General features: G+C 52.4%; 6 protein-coding genes across 6 annotated transcripts; 2 read left to right on the forward strand and 4 right to left on the reverse strand.

Moving 5' to 3' along the window:
- Positions 1-70: 70 nt before the first annotated feature.
- On the reverse strand, positions 71-1,228 carry AtWU_08506 (SDR family NAD(P)-dependent oxidoreductase; the record flags this gene model as incomplete). Its single annotated transcript, XM_035503614.1, has 4 exons — positions 71-527; positions 595-925; positions 1,008-1,039; positions 1,104-1,228. The coding sequence occupies 4 exons, from the start codon at positions 1,226-1,228 to the stop codon at positions 71-73; spliced, it is 945 nt and encodes a 314-aa protein (XP_035359507.1).
- An 869-nt stretch (positions 1,229-2,097) lies between these two features.
- Positions 2,098-5,399, forward strand: AtWU_08507 (TBC domain protein; the record flags this gene model as incomplete). The annotated part of the gene is made up of 2 exons (XM_035503615.1): positions 2,098-2,347; positions 2,401-5,399. 2 exons carry the CDS (start codon positions 2,098-2,100, stop codon positions 5,397-5,399), a joined length of 3,249 nt encoding a protein of 1,082 aa, XP_035359508.1.
- Positions 5,400-6,618: 1,219 nt separating this feature from the next.
- AtWU_08508 (Zn(II)2Cys6 transcription factor) lies at positions 6,619-8,400 on the reverse strand (the record flags this gene model as incomplete). Its single annotated transcript, XM_035503616.1, has 1 exon — positions 6,619-8,400. One exon carries the CDS (start codon positions 8,398-8,400, stop codon positions 6,619-6,621), a length of 1,782 nt encoding a protein of 593 aa, XP_035359509.1.
- Positions 8,401-9,919: 1,519 nt separating this feature from the next.
- On the forward strand, positions 9,920-10,202 carry AtWU_08509 (dolichyl-diphosphooligosaccharide--protein glycosyltransferase subunit 4; the record flags this gene model as incomplete). The annotated part of the gene is made up of 2 exons (XM_035503617.1): positions 9,920-10,116; positions 10,172-10,202. The coding sequence occupies 2 exons, from the start codon at positions 9,920-9,922 to the stop codon at positions 10,200-10,202; spliced, it is 228 nt and encodes a 75-aa protein (XP_035359510.1).
- A 481-nt stretch (positions 10,203-10,683) lies between these two features.
- AtWU_08510 (putative C2H2 finger domain protein) lies at positions 10,684-13,183 on the reverse strand (the record flags this gene model as incomplete). The annotated part of the gene is made up of 2 exons (XM_035503618.1): positions 10,684-10,979; positions 11,080-13,183. The coding sequence occupies 2 exons, from the start codon at positions 13,181-13,183 to the stop codon at positions 10,684-10,686; spliced, it is 2,400 nt and encodes a 799-aa protein (XP_035359511.1).
- Positions 13,184-14,609: 1,426 nt separating this feature from the next.
- On the reverse strand, positions 14,610-15,494 carry AtWU_08511 (synaptobrevin family protein; the record flags this gene model as incomplete). The annotated part of the gene is made up of 2 exons (XM_035503619.1): positions 14,610-15,339; positions 15,454-15,494. The coding sequence occupies 2 exons, from the start codon at positions 15,492-15,494 to the stop codon at positions 14,610-14,612; spliced, it is 771 nt and encodes a 256-aa protein (XP_035359512.1).
- Between the last annotated feature and the right edge of the window lie 21 nt (positions 15,495-15,515).

The following is a 15,515-nucleotide window of genomic DNA, read 5'->3' on the forward strand; positions in this document are numbered from 1 at the left end:
AACCTCATTCGAATCCTATTTGTTCATTATAAGAGTAGTTCGAGTAACCTCATACTATCATGCATACTGACTATGCCAACTTGCCGGGCACAAACGGGTGTCCAGCACTAAGTCCACCACAGACAGCCCAAGCCTGTCCATTAACATAGCTACTCTCATCACTCCCCAGGAACAACGCCACGCGAGCCACCTCATCCGCAACTGCTCCCCGCTGCAGAGGGTTCAGCTGCCCGACCTTTCGCTCTGTGCCTCGCGCCCGCGCAGCATCAAACACCGCCTGAGTCATACCCGTCTCAATCAACCCCGGACAGATGGCATTGACGCGAATCCCCGTCCCAGCCAACTGGTACGCACACGTCTGGGCAACAGAAACAACCGCCGCCTTGGAAGCAGAGTAGTCCGTGGAACCAGCATTCGAGCGCAGTCCCGCAACAGAGGCTGTGCAGATAATAGAGCCCCCGGGGTACGGCTTCGCCTCTGAGGTACGCTTCATACCCTCGGAGGCGTATTTGGCTGCTAGGAAGACACTACAACCAACAAATCAGAGACCAGCTCAATCAAGCAATGTAAATAAAATGCAATACTCATACTCACCTAGCCACATTCGTATTCAACGTCTTCATCAACTGCGCCGCCGTAACCTCAGTGAAAATCTTTGGCTGACCCACGATGCCCGCATTCGCGAAGAATATATCCAATCGGTTATACTTCTCTAGTGCGTCATTGACGACTGCCTTGACGGCTTCTTCATCGGCAGCATCGAATTGGCGGATGTGGATGTCTACGCCGGGATACAGGGACTCGATCTCCCGCTTGTGTGTTGCCAGGTGGCTGTCTGCGTAGTCGCAGATGTAGATGGCTTTGGCGCCGTTGTGGGCGTATTGGTGCGCTGCGGCGCGGCCGATGCCTGCGGGGGAGTTGGTTCCTGGGTGCTATTAGCATGCGTGTCCATGTATGTGTATATTTCTGGGTAGGGGGTAAGTAGTATGCTGAAGGGGAGTGTGTACCGGTTACAATTGCGACTTTGTCTTTAACTCGGCTGGTATGTTGTCAGTTTTGAAGGCATGTATATAAAAGGACTCGCAGTATAAGTCTAGACGTACGGTCCGACGGAATCGCCTGCAACTTGGCGGATTCGAGGAATGCCCTCGAATGTGCCTGCATCCGGAATGCCTTCCACTAATTGCTGGCTCACGGCTTGGAGACGACGTTTGGCTACTGAGGACATGATGGGTGAAGTATGGAAGGGACGGAAGATATGACAGTGTCCACTAGGTTCACGGGTTAGAAGAATTGTTTCTTTTGGGGTTAAACTGTGGTGGAAATCTGGGGTAGAAGAATGTATTAGGCTGGTTTTACACCGACAGGAAGACAACAATCAGCTTTACTCATTTTACAAGGTCGATCTCCCCCATCGCAGCCCCCAGAATGACGGCCGGTGGCTGCGGAGAACCGAGGCTGAGAGTCAGGTGACGGAGAGCAGAAGCCGAGGGAGGGATATAGTTGTGGCCTGAGGCACTACATATCGTCGGAGTTAACACAACCTTACCGCCGGAGATGAAGATCGACCATTCCCTGAAATTCAGGCACCCAGGCCCCTCTTACATAAGCGTGAGCTGGCGGCATGCCAAGTCACATGGCTGCAGCCACACGTCATGGTCCGTTCGTTCGGCTCCCCAAAGCAGCTGGCATTCCAGACCCTGGCTGCTACTTTTCTCCTCCCTCAATTTTGCCCCCGCGTTCCTGTCATTCCTTGCCTTTGTCTCAGCTTCGACCTCCTGCTTCCGCGGCTTCACTTGAAATTCTATCGCTTTTCTTTCTCGTCTTGCGGTTTAGCGTGCGGGTGTTATCATCATCTCCGGTTGCTCAGGTCGATCATCTGCCGCACAAACAAAGTCGCAAACAGCGGAAACCGGCCTCAGGTAGCACAGCCAGACACAAAGCTAGAGGCTATAAAAAGACACACGCCGGTGGTCCTACTTGATAAACTCCACATTCCTGTCTCAGAAATCACGCAAAGAAGAAAGACCGAACGAAACGAAGCATACATGAAGGCCGCAGTTCAAGTATCTGGCTCTGTTCACCGCCCCTCGAGTCATGGCGGAGTGCGATATCCCACAACTACCGCGTCGTTCCTCGTCTCGGACCTCCTCCTCTTCCCGGCGAAGTCAGAAGGCTAAGACCGTTCGTGCCCGCTCGCAAAAACGTAATTCGGCCTCCTCCAGTGCCACGGCCACCGACCTGACCTCTTTCCCTTCGCTTTCCCCAGACCGGTCCCCCGAGGGGTTCGTCGGCCAACCCGCGCTGAACCGTGCATTGACAAATGCCTTGTTGGAAGGTGAAGAAGGTAGTGATAATCCGCCGGATGTTAATCGAGATCGGAGGTCTACCTTGGCTAAGCTACCGGTGGCTCGACCCCGAGCCCTGGTCGTGCTGCCCTGTTCGGGGATTCGGTGCCCATTCGTGATTTTCCCGGGGCGTTGCACCTGGCGGATGATTCTCATATTGAACGTCTGATTGCGAGTACCGGTGCTGTTAAGCTGGTGCGACAGTTCGCCCGTGATTTGGCACAGCGCGATGCGGAGATTTCAGCTCTGCGACAGCGGGCTGATGCGAGGGAGAGGGAGTTGAAGAGGATGCTGCGGGAGGTTTCGGTCTCGAATCAGGATATCGAGCGTCGATTATATCAGCTGGAGAATGCGCCGTTGGGCGATGAAGCTGGTCAGGAACATGGTGGCAACACGGAACAGCCGGGCAGCTCCGCCTCCAGTATGCATGGACTGATGCAGCAGGCGATGATTGATGGGCTTGGATCTCAGGTTCATGAGGAAGTGACGGATGCTGCAGGTAATGTGCAGGCTACTGTTCGAGGTCCCCAACGTCTCGATAGCGATGCACGCTCTGGTAATTCTAGCGTGGAGTCGGGAACAAATCGCAAGAGACATGGCTCTATCCGAAGTTGGCAGGACTTTATTTTCGGTAATACTACGAGTAGCCGAAAGACAAGTCGGGCGAGCAGCGTGATGGGTGAGGTCGAGGAGGAAGAGACTCAACGTCAGCGAAATCTCACCAACCCTTCTAGTCGCCGAAAAGCGCTGGACGAGCAATTGTTTCACCCCCCAGAAGGTCAACAAGGGCCTACTGCTGGTGAAGTTGCTGGGAAACACCTTAATGCATCCACTGGCGGAGACGACGCTAGTACTCATTCACGCAAGTCATCCAAGTCGCTATCCTCGTGGACGGTCAAGTTGTTCGCTGGGAACTCACAAAACGAGACCAATAGTGATGATGGCCGTGGCAGAGCCTCGTCTACGAATCGGGGTAGTAGCAAAGGTATTTCTCCTGCGCTTCCTCCCAATGCTAAGGGGCCTGTTTCAGCCATGGCGGCCCTGAAGCGAATAAATAGCAATACTAGCGTACACAGCGCTTCTGGGCGAGCACCTGGTCCCAACAGCGTGGCAAAATCTGGTCAAATAAGCCGGAGGCAACCGTCTGCGAGTGTTTCACAAGGAACGAACGCGGACGCTACAGCTAAGAACGCAACCAACCTCGGGCCCGTTGAGATGGATGCCATCCTTCCTCTGGAATCAAGACCTCCTACTCTTTCAAACATGTACAACAACTATCAACCGGGTGAGTTGCTGACTGACCGTTTTGGATTTATCTACGACCAGCGTCGAAAGAAAAGACAAAGGGAGGCGAACGCGTTCAAGAATGCTGGAGGCAGCAACCGGCTCAGCATTGCAGAGACTCTCAGTAGCTTACGGAGCGACGCTTCCGATGGTGATGATGCATCCGACTCCTTAAAGCAACTGCAGCCAATGCCAGAACCTCAGTCTTCGCCTGTGTCTGCGTCTCCCGAGACCTCGGAAGCCGGTACAGTCGCACTTCGGAGATGGCAAGATTACCTGAGGGTACCCACAGGACCGACAGAGTTGCTATCACATACACCCTCAGCAGGTCCTATCGTGTCCCTCACCACAGCAGGCGACGGCTCACCTCGCAATTCTGCTGTTGCTGTCGACAAACGTGGCGCAGTCTCCGTCAATCCGAACGCTCAACCATCGGCATCTACGTCCACAGTAGTCGCAGATCGTCCAGAGTTCGCTGGGGTTTCCTCCGACGAGCCAGCCACATTAAGTCTGGCTGCAGGCGAGAATGAACCGGTTAAATTGCTGCTCGAGCAGTTGACGGAACTACATGATTCCCTACAACGTGACCGGACCGTGCGGTGGAACGAGTTCCTGCGCAAAGTGCGTGCAGAGCGCAGAAAAGACGGCGAAGCTGCCGCAGCAGCCGCCGCCACCTCCGACCGGGCACTGCAGTCTGTCGATATGCCCGAGGCATCGCTGGCCGATGGCGAAGTGGTGGGTATTTCTGGCCTAGGTAACAAGGGCAAAGTCGGCCGTGCCAAATGGCGCGAGTTCCGGGTCCTCGTGTTGGGAGGAATCCCAGTTGCCCTGCGGGCAAAGGTCTGGTCCGAATGCAGTGGCGCCTCTTCAATGCGGGTGCCTGGTTACTACGATGACCTAGTAAAGGGCACAGGTGGCTCGGAACCCGACTCATCGGTCGTCGCCCAGATTGACATGGACATTAACCGGACTCTGACCGACAATGTATTCTTCCGCCGAGGACCAGGCGTTACCAAGCTCAAGGAGGTGCTCCTGGCCTACTCTCGTCGCAACCCGGAGGTCGGCTACTGCCAGGGGATGAACCTCATCGCCGCATCTCTCCTGCTTATCACTCCCACCGCTGAAGACGCCTTCTGGCTCCTCACCTCCATGATCGAGGTGATCCTTCCCGAACACTACTACGACCATGGCTTGCTCGCCTCCCGGGCCGACCAAGTAGTACTGCGCCAGTACATCTCCGAAATCCTGCCCAAGCTATCCGCCCACCTCGAGAGTCTGGGCGTCGAACTCGAGGCACTAACATTCCAATGGTTCCTCTCCGTCTTCACCGACTGCCTCTCAGCCGAAGCCCTCTACCGCGTCTGGGACGTAGTCCTCTGTCTGAATGTAACCAGCGCCGTCAACAACCCTCCCGCCACCGGCACAGCCAATGCCCCTTCTTCCACTTCCACGACCGACCCCACCGACTCAGACCCCAGCGCCAGCGGCAACGGAGGCGGCAGCACCTTTCTATTCCAAGTAGCTCTCGCCCTCCTCAAACTCAACGAGCAACAACTCCTCACCACCTGCTCCACCCCAGCCGAACTCTACACCTACATCAACCACCAAATGACCAACCACGCCATCAGCATCGACGGCCTCATTCAAGCCAGCGAAGCCCTTCGGAACGTCGTCCGGCGCGAAGACGTGGTCGCCCGTCGCGCGGAAGCTCTCCGCGAGATGCAGGAATTTACGCGAGGCCGCCCGACCTCGTCAGGGGATAGTTAGAAGAAGAAGAAAAGTCTCCAACTAAGAATCAGAATCATGTCCTGAAAGAGGAAGAACAATAACAACAAGAAGAAATAAGCAAGCATGATATCAAATATCAATTTTTTTTTCCCCCAAGATGTTGTCCTTATCTGCAACTCCATCATTGCATGATACCACATTGTGTTATTTTGTGATATGTATCTTTATCGATATATTTTTGCCGCTCCCATGCCAACTATGTATGCCCTTATAGACCAGCACCACCAATTTCATTTTTTCCCGGTCATGATACAAATATGAATGTACTGAACTTCATTAGTGTGACGAATTAGTTCAATGTTACTAGCGCGGCGTTGGATATTATGTTTTCTGGTGTTCTCTTGCATGTGTGTGTGTCTTGGTAGATATTATTATCTTTCAATGATACTACATACATTCCCTGACTTACGAAGGAGAATTGAACTTCTTCATCTATTATCTATCAAGTATACACAATCCAGGATACCACTTGTGTAATTCCGTCTTCTCGTAATTATTAGTATAATCAGGAAGTGAGTAGGGTATCACTAGCAGTACTACTAAGTACTTATAAGTAGTGGTAGGGAATAATATATTGAAGAAAGGAAATGAAGCATGGCACGTGTCCGACTGGATGAGATACTAGTAGTATATATCGAGAGGTCTGTGAGCATTTTGAGTTTCAGACACTGCAATTTTGTTCCCACTAAAACCGATACCATCATCATATTATGACCAATCTTATCAATGGCAATATGCGAGAAGTTCACCACTATTGATTCCTACCTACCTCAAAACATAGCGCTATTGAATATGTATCACTCTGATCATAGTACAAAATTCGCAAATAAAGCTGATGTGAATAGCTGCTACCAGCCGAAGTAGTTCTTTCGTTAAATCATTTCAAGGAATACCAAAACAGTATAGCTGGTAGATCAGCAGGATATAGCTTATTTTTATTTCCAAACATATCAAAAGAAAAGATAGATAAATAAATAATAACCCCCCTAAGCGCATGGGATCCCCAGCGGATCAATGAAATCAACTCGTTGGCATCATCTCAGTGTCTTCTTTTTGGACAAGCAATCATTATCAGTCGGGGAGGGGTATCATTGCCATGGTAGGTAAATATCGACAGGAAAGTAGAAGGGGCTTGTGCAAGGGTCGATCAATCAGCAACCCGAAAATTCATGTGCATATAGTATAGAGCCCCGCCTCTTTACCTGGCCATTGGAAGGAGGTCGGGTATCCAAAACCGACTGTTGTCGAGGACCGTGGTCAGATCAATTTCAGGCATGGTAGGCCGAAGACCAAGGTCCATCACATCACGGGCGACCGCCTTGATCTGATGCATAATCGTTTGCGAAATCGCCCAGGTCCGTCCCAGAGTCTTGAAAACGCCAATGGTAAGCGTCAGCCGATCACGGCTGGGGTCGGGCATCTGCCCGGCCTTGACAGAGCACGCGGCCAACTGCACCATGGAGCTGAGAACCAGCGCACAAATGAAGAAAGGCGTGTGCTTCACAACTGGCATGCGAATAGACGCCAGCGAGGAGATCTCGCTGGCTGCCTTGACCGCCTTCATGGCATGCGCATGATGCGAGAAGGCGGGAATGCTCAGCGGCCCGTGATGGCCGCAAATAACCTCCGCTGCCACCGCGGGGGAAGACAGCAGATCAGATCGCGGGAAATGGAGGTAAATCGCAGAGCCGTTGACGATCATTGTCGCTTGGAACATCATCTCGTCGACGGACCCGTCCGAGCGCAGCAGTTCGGCCTTGTTCTCGGGCAGGTGGTGGAAGAAACTGGTAATCCGTGCGTCAATGGCCTCGACATGGTCCTGCTGGCCCTCAATCATGTCTTGGATGGCCACTACGCGTCCCAGGATGCGAACGGCCTCGATTCGGTAAGTGAAGGAAGAGAAGTCTCGCTCCTCATCTGCAAAAACACGCTCGTCGAATTGCGCAATAGTGGGTGCAGGCGGAGGTGGGAGGGCATCTTGGTAGATACGCTCTTCACAGGGCAATGGTACCTCGAGCGGCCCAGAATTGCACCGGAAAGCTGGCTGAACACCTAGTGCAGTGAGCATGCCTTCAATGATGAAGAGCTCCCACCAGGTGCGCCTCAAGCTCTCTTCCCGCACCGGGTCGCCATAGCTGAGCTGCGGTGCAGCGTCTCTTTTGTTCAATCCCAACTCGAAGGCCAGATTGACAGCTGTCGTCACGCACTCGCCCGCCTTCTGCCGCTCATTGCGGGAATGCAAGACAATGGCGAGGAGCACCAGGGCCTGCAATTTCTCAATGGACCCTTCCTGGTCCATCACGGACGACATGACCGTCGGCCGGTAGGTCTCACTGTTGGCGGCCGGAGTGAAGTGGGTCCCAATGAATTTGATGACATGCTCCAGGAACGCAGGCACGTGGTTGCGGTAAAGGACACGGTGGGGCGGCAAGACCGGGTGGGAAGGATGGAAATAGGTGTAGAAGATGTCGATAAGATAGCCATCGCCTGCAATGGTAGAGATCGAGTCTGGAGTCATGGGGCTATTGGTGACGCCGACCGTCTGCGAGTGCGAGGAGCCAGAGTTATCTGTCAGAGCGGGACTGCCGGAGGGTAAGGACGAGGAGGGCAAGGAAGTCGGCACGGGGGTGGTGGCGGCTGCCACCGCATACGACATGGGCATGTTACTCGACAGAGTCCAGTCGGACGGCACGTTGAAGTATTGGGGCTCGAAGGAGGTCGACATGTCGGCGGGGAGTTGATCGGGGGAGGATGGATTGGCTCGACGCTTCTTCGAGGGGCCCTTGTACCCGCGACGCGACGGGGTGTATTGACATTCAGAGCCTGTGGCGGAACAGCGACCGCAGACAGGAGTCTTTCCATCACATTTTAGGTGCTTGTGTCGACACAGCAGACAGGCAAGCAGCGACGGGCCCGAGTTTTTGGCAGAACCGGAGTCCTTGACGGAGATAAACGGGTTTTGTTGGAGACCTTGATCCATGTTGAAGGCGGGAACAATCACTGAATGGTTACTGAGAATTAATAAGCTGGTGGTCTCATTTGCGCAATTCCAGCACCATGCAGAGAAGAAGAGGAAAAAGAGAAAAAGGAGAATCCGGCGGGGTTCAGAGTGACCAGAGACAAGTTGAAACCCAGCAGGAGAAGGAGAAAAGAAAGACGGCAAGCGGAAGTTCGGTACAAGCGGGGGTGACGGCGGAAAGGAAGGTTTTATGGAAGCACAAGAAAAAAGCGGGCGGGAAGTTGAAGTGGGGGGGGAGGAGGAGCAGGAAGGAGAAGGAGATAAATTTTGCAAAAAAAAAAGAACCAGGGATGGAAAGAAAGACGATGGATACAATCGGAGAAGGCCGAATGGATTGATTCTAGGACGATGACTGGCAGGAAGGGGGGGATATTGAATTAACTAGTTAACTAGCACTAGACGCAACGGCGACACGAATCATGCAGGACGACCAGTGCAGTAGAAGGTGTAGAAGGCCAAAAAGAGAGAAACATACCACTTTTTCTTCCCTTTTCTTTATTAATTATTATCCTAGTCTTGCCTTTTTGACAGGCCGAAGGATGATCGATCAGACCAGCCAGACGTTTCTTTAGCTCGAGTCTCCACCGACAGCCGCAGAGCGCCCAGCATCTCACCCATTCACGCTTCACGATTGGGAATGGCCGGTGAGGGTGGAGCTGCAGCGATCGGATGTGACACAGAGAGATTGCTGCAACAAAGGAAAGAAAAAAGACTCGAACAGTTGTCAAGGGGGTGGGTAAGGGAAGAGGATGAGAAAGATTTGGAATCGTCCGTCTTGAGAAGTTGGGTGGCAGAGTTAGTTAGTTGATCGATAGTTCAGAATAGATAGAGAGTAGAGAGAGTTGGAGTTGGTAGTGGATGGATGGAATGGATGAATGATGGAGAAGTGATGATGCTGACTGAGCCGGTAACTTTACGCACGTAACTATCAAGTACTGCATCTATACCAACGGGATACCAAGTAAGTACGTAGATACCAACTATCTCATCTATCTATCTAATTAAGTACGTTAACAAGCAAGCAACAACCAATTCTCCTTTCCTGTTCTTCCTTCCCCCTCCTTTACAAAAATCTTGTTTACACTTTCCCTCAAACCAGGTAAGCTTTCTCCGTAAGAAAATCCCATCAACCATAGACCACTCTTCTATGGTTCGACCGACCGACACCCCCATCCCCAATCGGGTTTTCTCTATTCCCTCAGCTCCGTTCTCCATCTCCGACTACTACGTACTAAGTAGTAGTCTAACTATCAACGTGGCTTCCGCGCAATCACACACCCTTCCGTCATCGCACCAACAACACTCACTTACTCACTCACTCCCCCTTCCTCTCTCTTTTCACTACTCAACAAAGAAAAACAAACAAAAGTACCTTACTTTGTCCAATTACTTACCTCTCCGTCACAAATCAACCAGCCCAATTCCTCCCTGAAGCGCTAAACAACAACAACTACCTAATACCTACTACCTACCCTCCACAATGATCACCGACGACGAACTCCACCGTCTGGCCGTCTTCCTCGGCTCCTGCGCCATGATGATGATCGTTCTTTACCACTTCCTCGAGGTCAATCAGAAAGAAGATGATGAGGATGTCGACGTCAAAAACAACAACAGCAACAGCAAGCAACAATCTACAGGCGCGTCGTCGTCGGCTGGTTCGACTACTACTACTGCGTGAATTTGATTTAATTTGATTTGATTCGGTTTGGACTTGGAATTGGAATTGCAGGGGCAGTGTCGCTATTATAATTGTCGGTTGATTGATTGATTGATTGATTGATCGATTGATGGGTTTGGCCTTGGAATGCGGTTTGGTTTCCGACTTTGCGATACAAACTACTGCAATGTATGGTCTATTGTTCCTGGGCGTGTGCGCAAAGGAGACAGACAGATAGACAAGGAAGGGGGAAAATGGATGATGGTGAAAGTGTGGTGGAACAGAACAGAAAAGTGGCGATGAATAGATACCCCGGTGGTCGTCGTCAATATAACTACCCTTTTTTCAATCTTCTTTTCAGTTGATCGGGTTTGAGTTCATTATCTATATGGTACATGGTTGATGTTGCTATGGTTTACAAGGGTGTAACATCTCGGGAATATCTGCATGCTGAAAGCGAACAACAACACCGTGGCTCAAAAACACTCGCTGAATCCCGCTGTCAAATGCCATGCCATGTAATGCGAAACCGATGAAACTACAACAAATTAAAAAGTGAGGGTATCACAAATTGCGGTTCTCTTTTAAGTCGCTGGCACCACCTCGTAGACATCTTCGTCATTGTCCAATCGCTCATTCCGCGCCGGGGTCGCGAGCTCACATCCGCCCGGGTCCAGTCCGACTCCAATGTGCTCTTTCAGTCGCTGGACTGCCTTGAGGATCTCCCGGGACCTCTCCTGTTGAGTATTATTTCCATGCACTCGGTTAAAGGCACGGATGGAACTGCCGCTGGCAGGGATTATAAGTGAGTCTTCACTGTTGGGCTGTGCGGTGTCTGGAATTCCCAAGGGCCCAGGACTGCCGCTAGTATCGTTTCCCACTACATCGCACAAGTCAAAGTTAAAAATCAATCACTGCTCCGAACAATCAAACTAGTCGCAAGCTGAAAGAATGTTATCATCCAGCAGATGCTTTCTCACCAGTTACAGGCACCGTGGGCCCATCCCCGAGCTTCCATGCGATCGGTTCCAGATGCTCCTTCTTCACATGTTTGAACAAAACTGCGGCAGGCAGAGCGTCTGGGAACGTGCACCCCTTCCATGCGCAATTGAGCGTCTGAGACACGTGCACCTTGAAGACATGTTTCTTCAGTCCATCCAGATTGTGCATCTGCGCCTGGCAGTTCGTCCAATTACATGCAAATACCGGGTACGGAACTGCCGACGACATGGGAGGCTGCTGAGGCTGCTGGGGCTGCTGCCGCGCCTTGTTCGTGCTGCCCGGGGGCCGACCCGGTCTTCTTTTGCCCGTCATCGGTGTCACTCGCGTCGTTGTGGTAGGTATACTTGATTGTGATGGGGGCTGAGGGGTCGACGGTGGTTGCGGCCGCGTTTGTGGTAGCGGGGGCGCTGCCGAGGCAGATGGACCGTTCTGTGGCTGAGGGGCAGCCTTGAAAAGACCAAGGTGCTGACCCAACACCGGCTGACCCTGCAGGGGCTGCGAAGACGGATATTGTCGTGCCGGCTGTGACTGGGGAAGAGGTGGCGGTTGCTGCGCTTGTGGTGGAGGGGGAAGAGTGGTGTTGGTGGTGCTCGGAGGGACAGGCAGTGAAGGCGCGGGACGCGGCCGCGGCCGCGGCTGCGACTTTGGCGGTTCTGGGTCACGTGGTTCCAGCGCGTCGACTAGATCCCAGCGAAAGGTCGACAGGTCAGATGAAGTGTCCACATGAACGAAAACATCGCGCAAACGAAGAAGGTGATGGTTCAGTGTCTCCTCTGTTGGGTGGCGGCCGGCTGCAATGAGAACATCTCTGGCGATCGTCTTCGGGTCATAGATCACCTTATCGACGGCATCCTCCTCACGTAGTGGCTTAACAATGTCGGCACGCGATTTCAAATGGTTTTTGGGTGCAGGGGAGCCGGTGCCTCCTGTTTGTGGTGAATAATTGTAGATAGAAAGCCCTCCAGCCGGACGATCTTCAGCAGGCGCTGTTGCGTAGCTGGGCAATGAAGGTCGCCCAGATGATCGTTTAGAGGTGGACGGGGGCGCTATCCGACGTCGCTTTGCACCATGACCAGGCTCACTACCATTTCCACCAGTATTTGTTTGCTGCATTGTAGCTTGCGAGGTTGTATTCGTCATCTGCGCAGGTGGATTAGGCGGAGGCGCTGAAGTCGACGGCTGGGAAGTCGGGACGGTCACTGGAGGAGCCGAGTGGGATGTCTGAGCTGGGGTCGTTGGAGTGGCGTGCGAACTCGTTTGAGGTGCTGTCATAGGTGAATAGGAAGGATGTGCAGTGAATTGCGTCGGTGGCATGGGTGAAGGACGTGTATTGGGAGCTTGCGCCGGTGTAGGTGGCAGTAGTGGTGGGGCCGTATTCGACATCTGCAGTAGCAAGGGCGAAATGATAGCATTCGAGGGCTGGACTTGAGGCTGGCTTGTAGATACCGTACTAGTCGACTGGGCAGGGGGTAGACTCGAGGGTACAGAGCCTGACATCTGAGGTGGGGTCGGTCTAGACGGTGCTTGCGGGACTGAATGTGGCGCTGGATATGAAGCCGGCTGGTACCCTGGAGGGGGCGCTGGATTGGACTGAGGCGCCGGTTGGGACATTCGAGGAGAGGGCGGCTTGTACCCTGCTGGAGGGCCAGTCCTGTGTGTCTGCACTGGCTTCGGCAACTGATGCGCACGTTTATATTCCTGTGAAGGAGGGGGCCTGGGTGATTTGGAGGGCAGCGACTTCGGACCAAAAGGAGCAGCGAAACGGGACGAGCTTTCAGTATGCGAGCCTGGGGGTGGTGCCACAGTGGAAGCTTGGGTATATTGCGTTTGGTGAGACCGAGGATTGGGAGGGTGATGTTGGTTTTCTGGGAATGGAGGAGGCCTCACGTCCCTCTCGTTTGAATACTGATATCCATGAGTACCGGCAGAGCCATGCTGGGCAGCTGTGTAAGACGAGGACGGGGGCACAGCAAAGTAGGGATTCGACTGATAGAATGCCGCATGATCATCGACGCCTTGGGCTTCTGGGTCGTATCCATGGCGCAGGTAACTTTCCAGCCACTGCAAGTCTTCGCTTGACATCTTGCGCAGCTGGTGAGGCAGATGGATATCAAGTATGGTGCCAATTCTTCGCTGTCAGCATCATTTTCGACGTACAGAACAAGAAAGATGTAAAACTGTTCCAGAAGATGTATCCCGAGCTGGTCTCAGTGTGACCGCAATAACCAGCATATAGCCTCACAGAGAAATCAAGCCAAATGGTCGGCGTGACGCGACCGCATCGGAAGAGGGATTAGCGGCGCGCATGAAAGAGGCTCGACGATGTAAATTCCCCACCGCCTCGCGCGGGCGGTGAGTCGCGACAGGAGCTGTCTCCCACTGACCAATCGGAAGCATTATCGGCGTTAAGCGGAGCATCACGTGACGCACACTTTTCAAGCTCGACTATTTATACTGCAACTTCCAACCTCTCCTGCAGTAAGTCAGACAAAATGCTCTTCGTACAACAACCAACAGACGCAGTCGTCTGAGTTGATCGCCGACACAGTCATCTCTGTGTTCTTCGCAATGCTGAGTCAGGAATCATGAGCACCGCCAATGCTTCACCCTCGCAATTCATGTTTCGTTGCAAAGAGGACAGCATTGGCTACTCATATAATGAGCTTTGAACACCCTACAGCGAGATCTTGAACGACTCCCAACCAACCTAGTTAATAGCTCATCAACGCGCCAGATTATCTCCTCATCAATCCACTACCATGGTTGAAGAGGTATACGGCTGGCGCAGAAGGAATTGCAGAAATGCATTTACATCTAGACAAAAGTCTAGATCGCGTTCTGCCTCGCTTGCAGACCCGCACTGAGCATATCGCAAGGACGCTGCGGGTTTGAGAGTGAGATACATGCTGTTGTAGATATATAGTTTTTATTATATATGATTGATTGAAAATAATGATCTTTGATTGAGATTTGTCTATTGTTGAGTGGTTGAGGTGTTCTGTAGCCTGTCTTTTTGTCTGGTACTGTTGTGAGCTTAAACATCGGACAAATGTAAGTCGCCAAGTGGATGGCTTTGCGGCAGTGATGTTGAGGACTTGGGTGTGCCAGTTGAGTAGCTACTACTAGTAATTGTTGACGTTTAGACTTGTCTACTCTGGCGTCGTGTAATTTCCTTGAGCGTGTATACCAGTCTCTAAGCTGTCTCCAGATAGTAAGAAGTCTTGTTAAGCCTACAGATACTCATGTGCATCAACATTCATACCACTTCTCTAACGAACCACACGCTAGACGTTATTGGGATACAACCCCAGAAGTAAAAATAAATACCTAAGAATGTGAATACCAGCCGCAGTCGTCATATCATACAAACAAGCAGACAAAAAGAAAGAAAGTCATATGTCCCGCTCAATTGGCCGAAAACCAGACAGTCGTAAACCGTTCCTCCACCTCATAATCACCACGAAGAAGACAAATAAGATACACCATCACATCCTCACCAACTACCTACTTACTGACTATGCCCAACACACCTCCCCCAAGCAGGCAATCCACACCCCATCCCCACAAACAACCACACCAAGAACACGACCACAACAGCCAACAAAACCATCAACTTAACATTCTTCCACCACATCCGTCTCCTCAACCCACGACTCCTAATGCGGAAATCATGCGCACTTCCACCCAACCGATCCGTCTTATCCACCAACAAATCAATCCGTTCTCCCCTTTCCAACACCCGTTCAATGTTCTCCGTCATGATGTTCCTCACGCTATCGATCTCCCGTTTTGCCGAAGCCAGCGAATCCGCCGGCGGGGCCGTATTGTACGTCTGCAGCAGCGAGCGGAGCTCATTGTTGAACGCGGCGCAGCCGTAAGCCGGGAGAGCAGAAAAGTCCGTGCTAGAGGGCGAGTAAGTGGTGAGGAACTTGCGCTTGATTTCGAGGAGGAAGGCGAAGGGAATGCGGCGGCCTTGTTCGGCGGTTGCAACGACGATGTAGCTGAGGGGCGCGTAGGAGTTGGGTTCGCCCTGGCGGGGGTCATCGGGGGTGCTGGGTGTTGTGGGTGAGTCGGCGATGTAGTGCACGAAGAGACGCTCGTGGGTGTAGGTGAGCTTTTGTGGTTGGTCGTGGCTGATCTTGGGGAGGATGATGGAGGCGAGGGACGAGGCGGCGCTCGAGGATGTGCCGGGGGAGGAGTGTTCGGCGAGGATGGTTGTGCGGTGGGCGATGCAGGAGCTGTGTATTTGGGTGAGTGGTTAGTTTGGGATGATACTATTGAGAGTGTAGGTTGGGGAGTGAAGTAGATGTCGCGGTGTGTTGCTGTTCAGCTGCTGGTTGGGTAAAACGTACTAGAGCAGGAAGCTCGATGGCTTCGATGAGGAGGCGGCCATGGTGGTTAGATGTCGCGATTA

The sequence above is a fragment of the Aspergillus tubingensis genome, assembly GCF_013340325.1.
Source record: "Aspergillus tubingensis WU-2223L DNA, scaffold_9, whole genome shotgun sequence".
Lineage (NCBI taxonomy): Eukaryota > Fungi > Ascomycota > Eurotiomycetes > Eurotiales > Aspergillaceae > Aspergillus > Aspergillus tubingensis.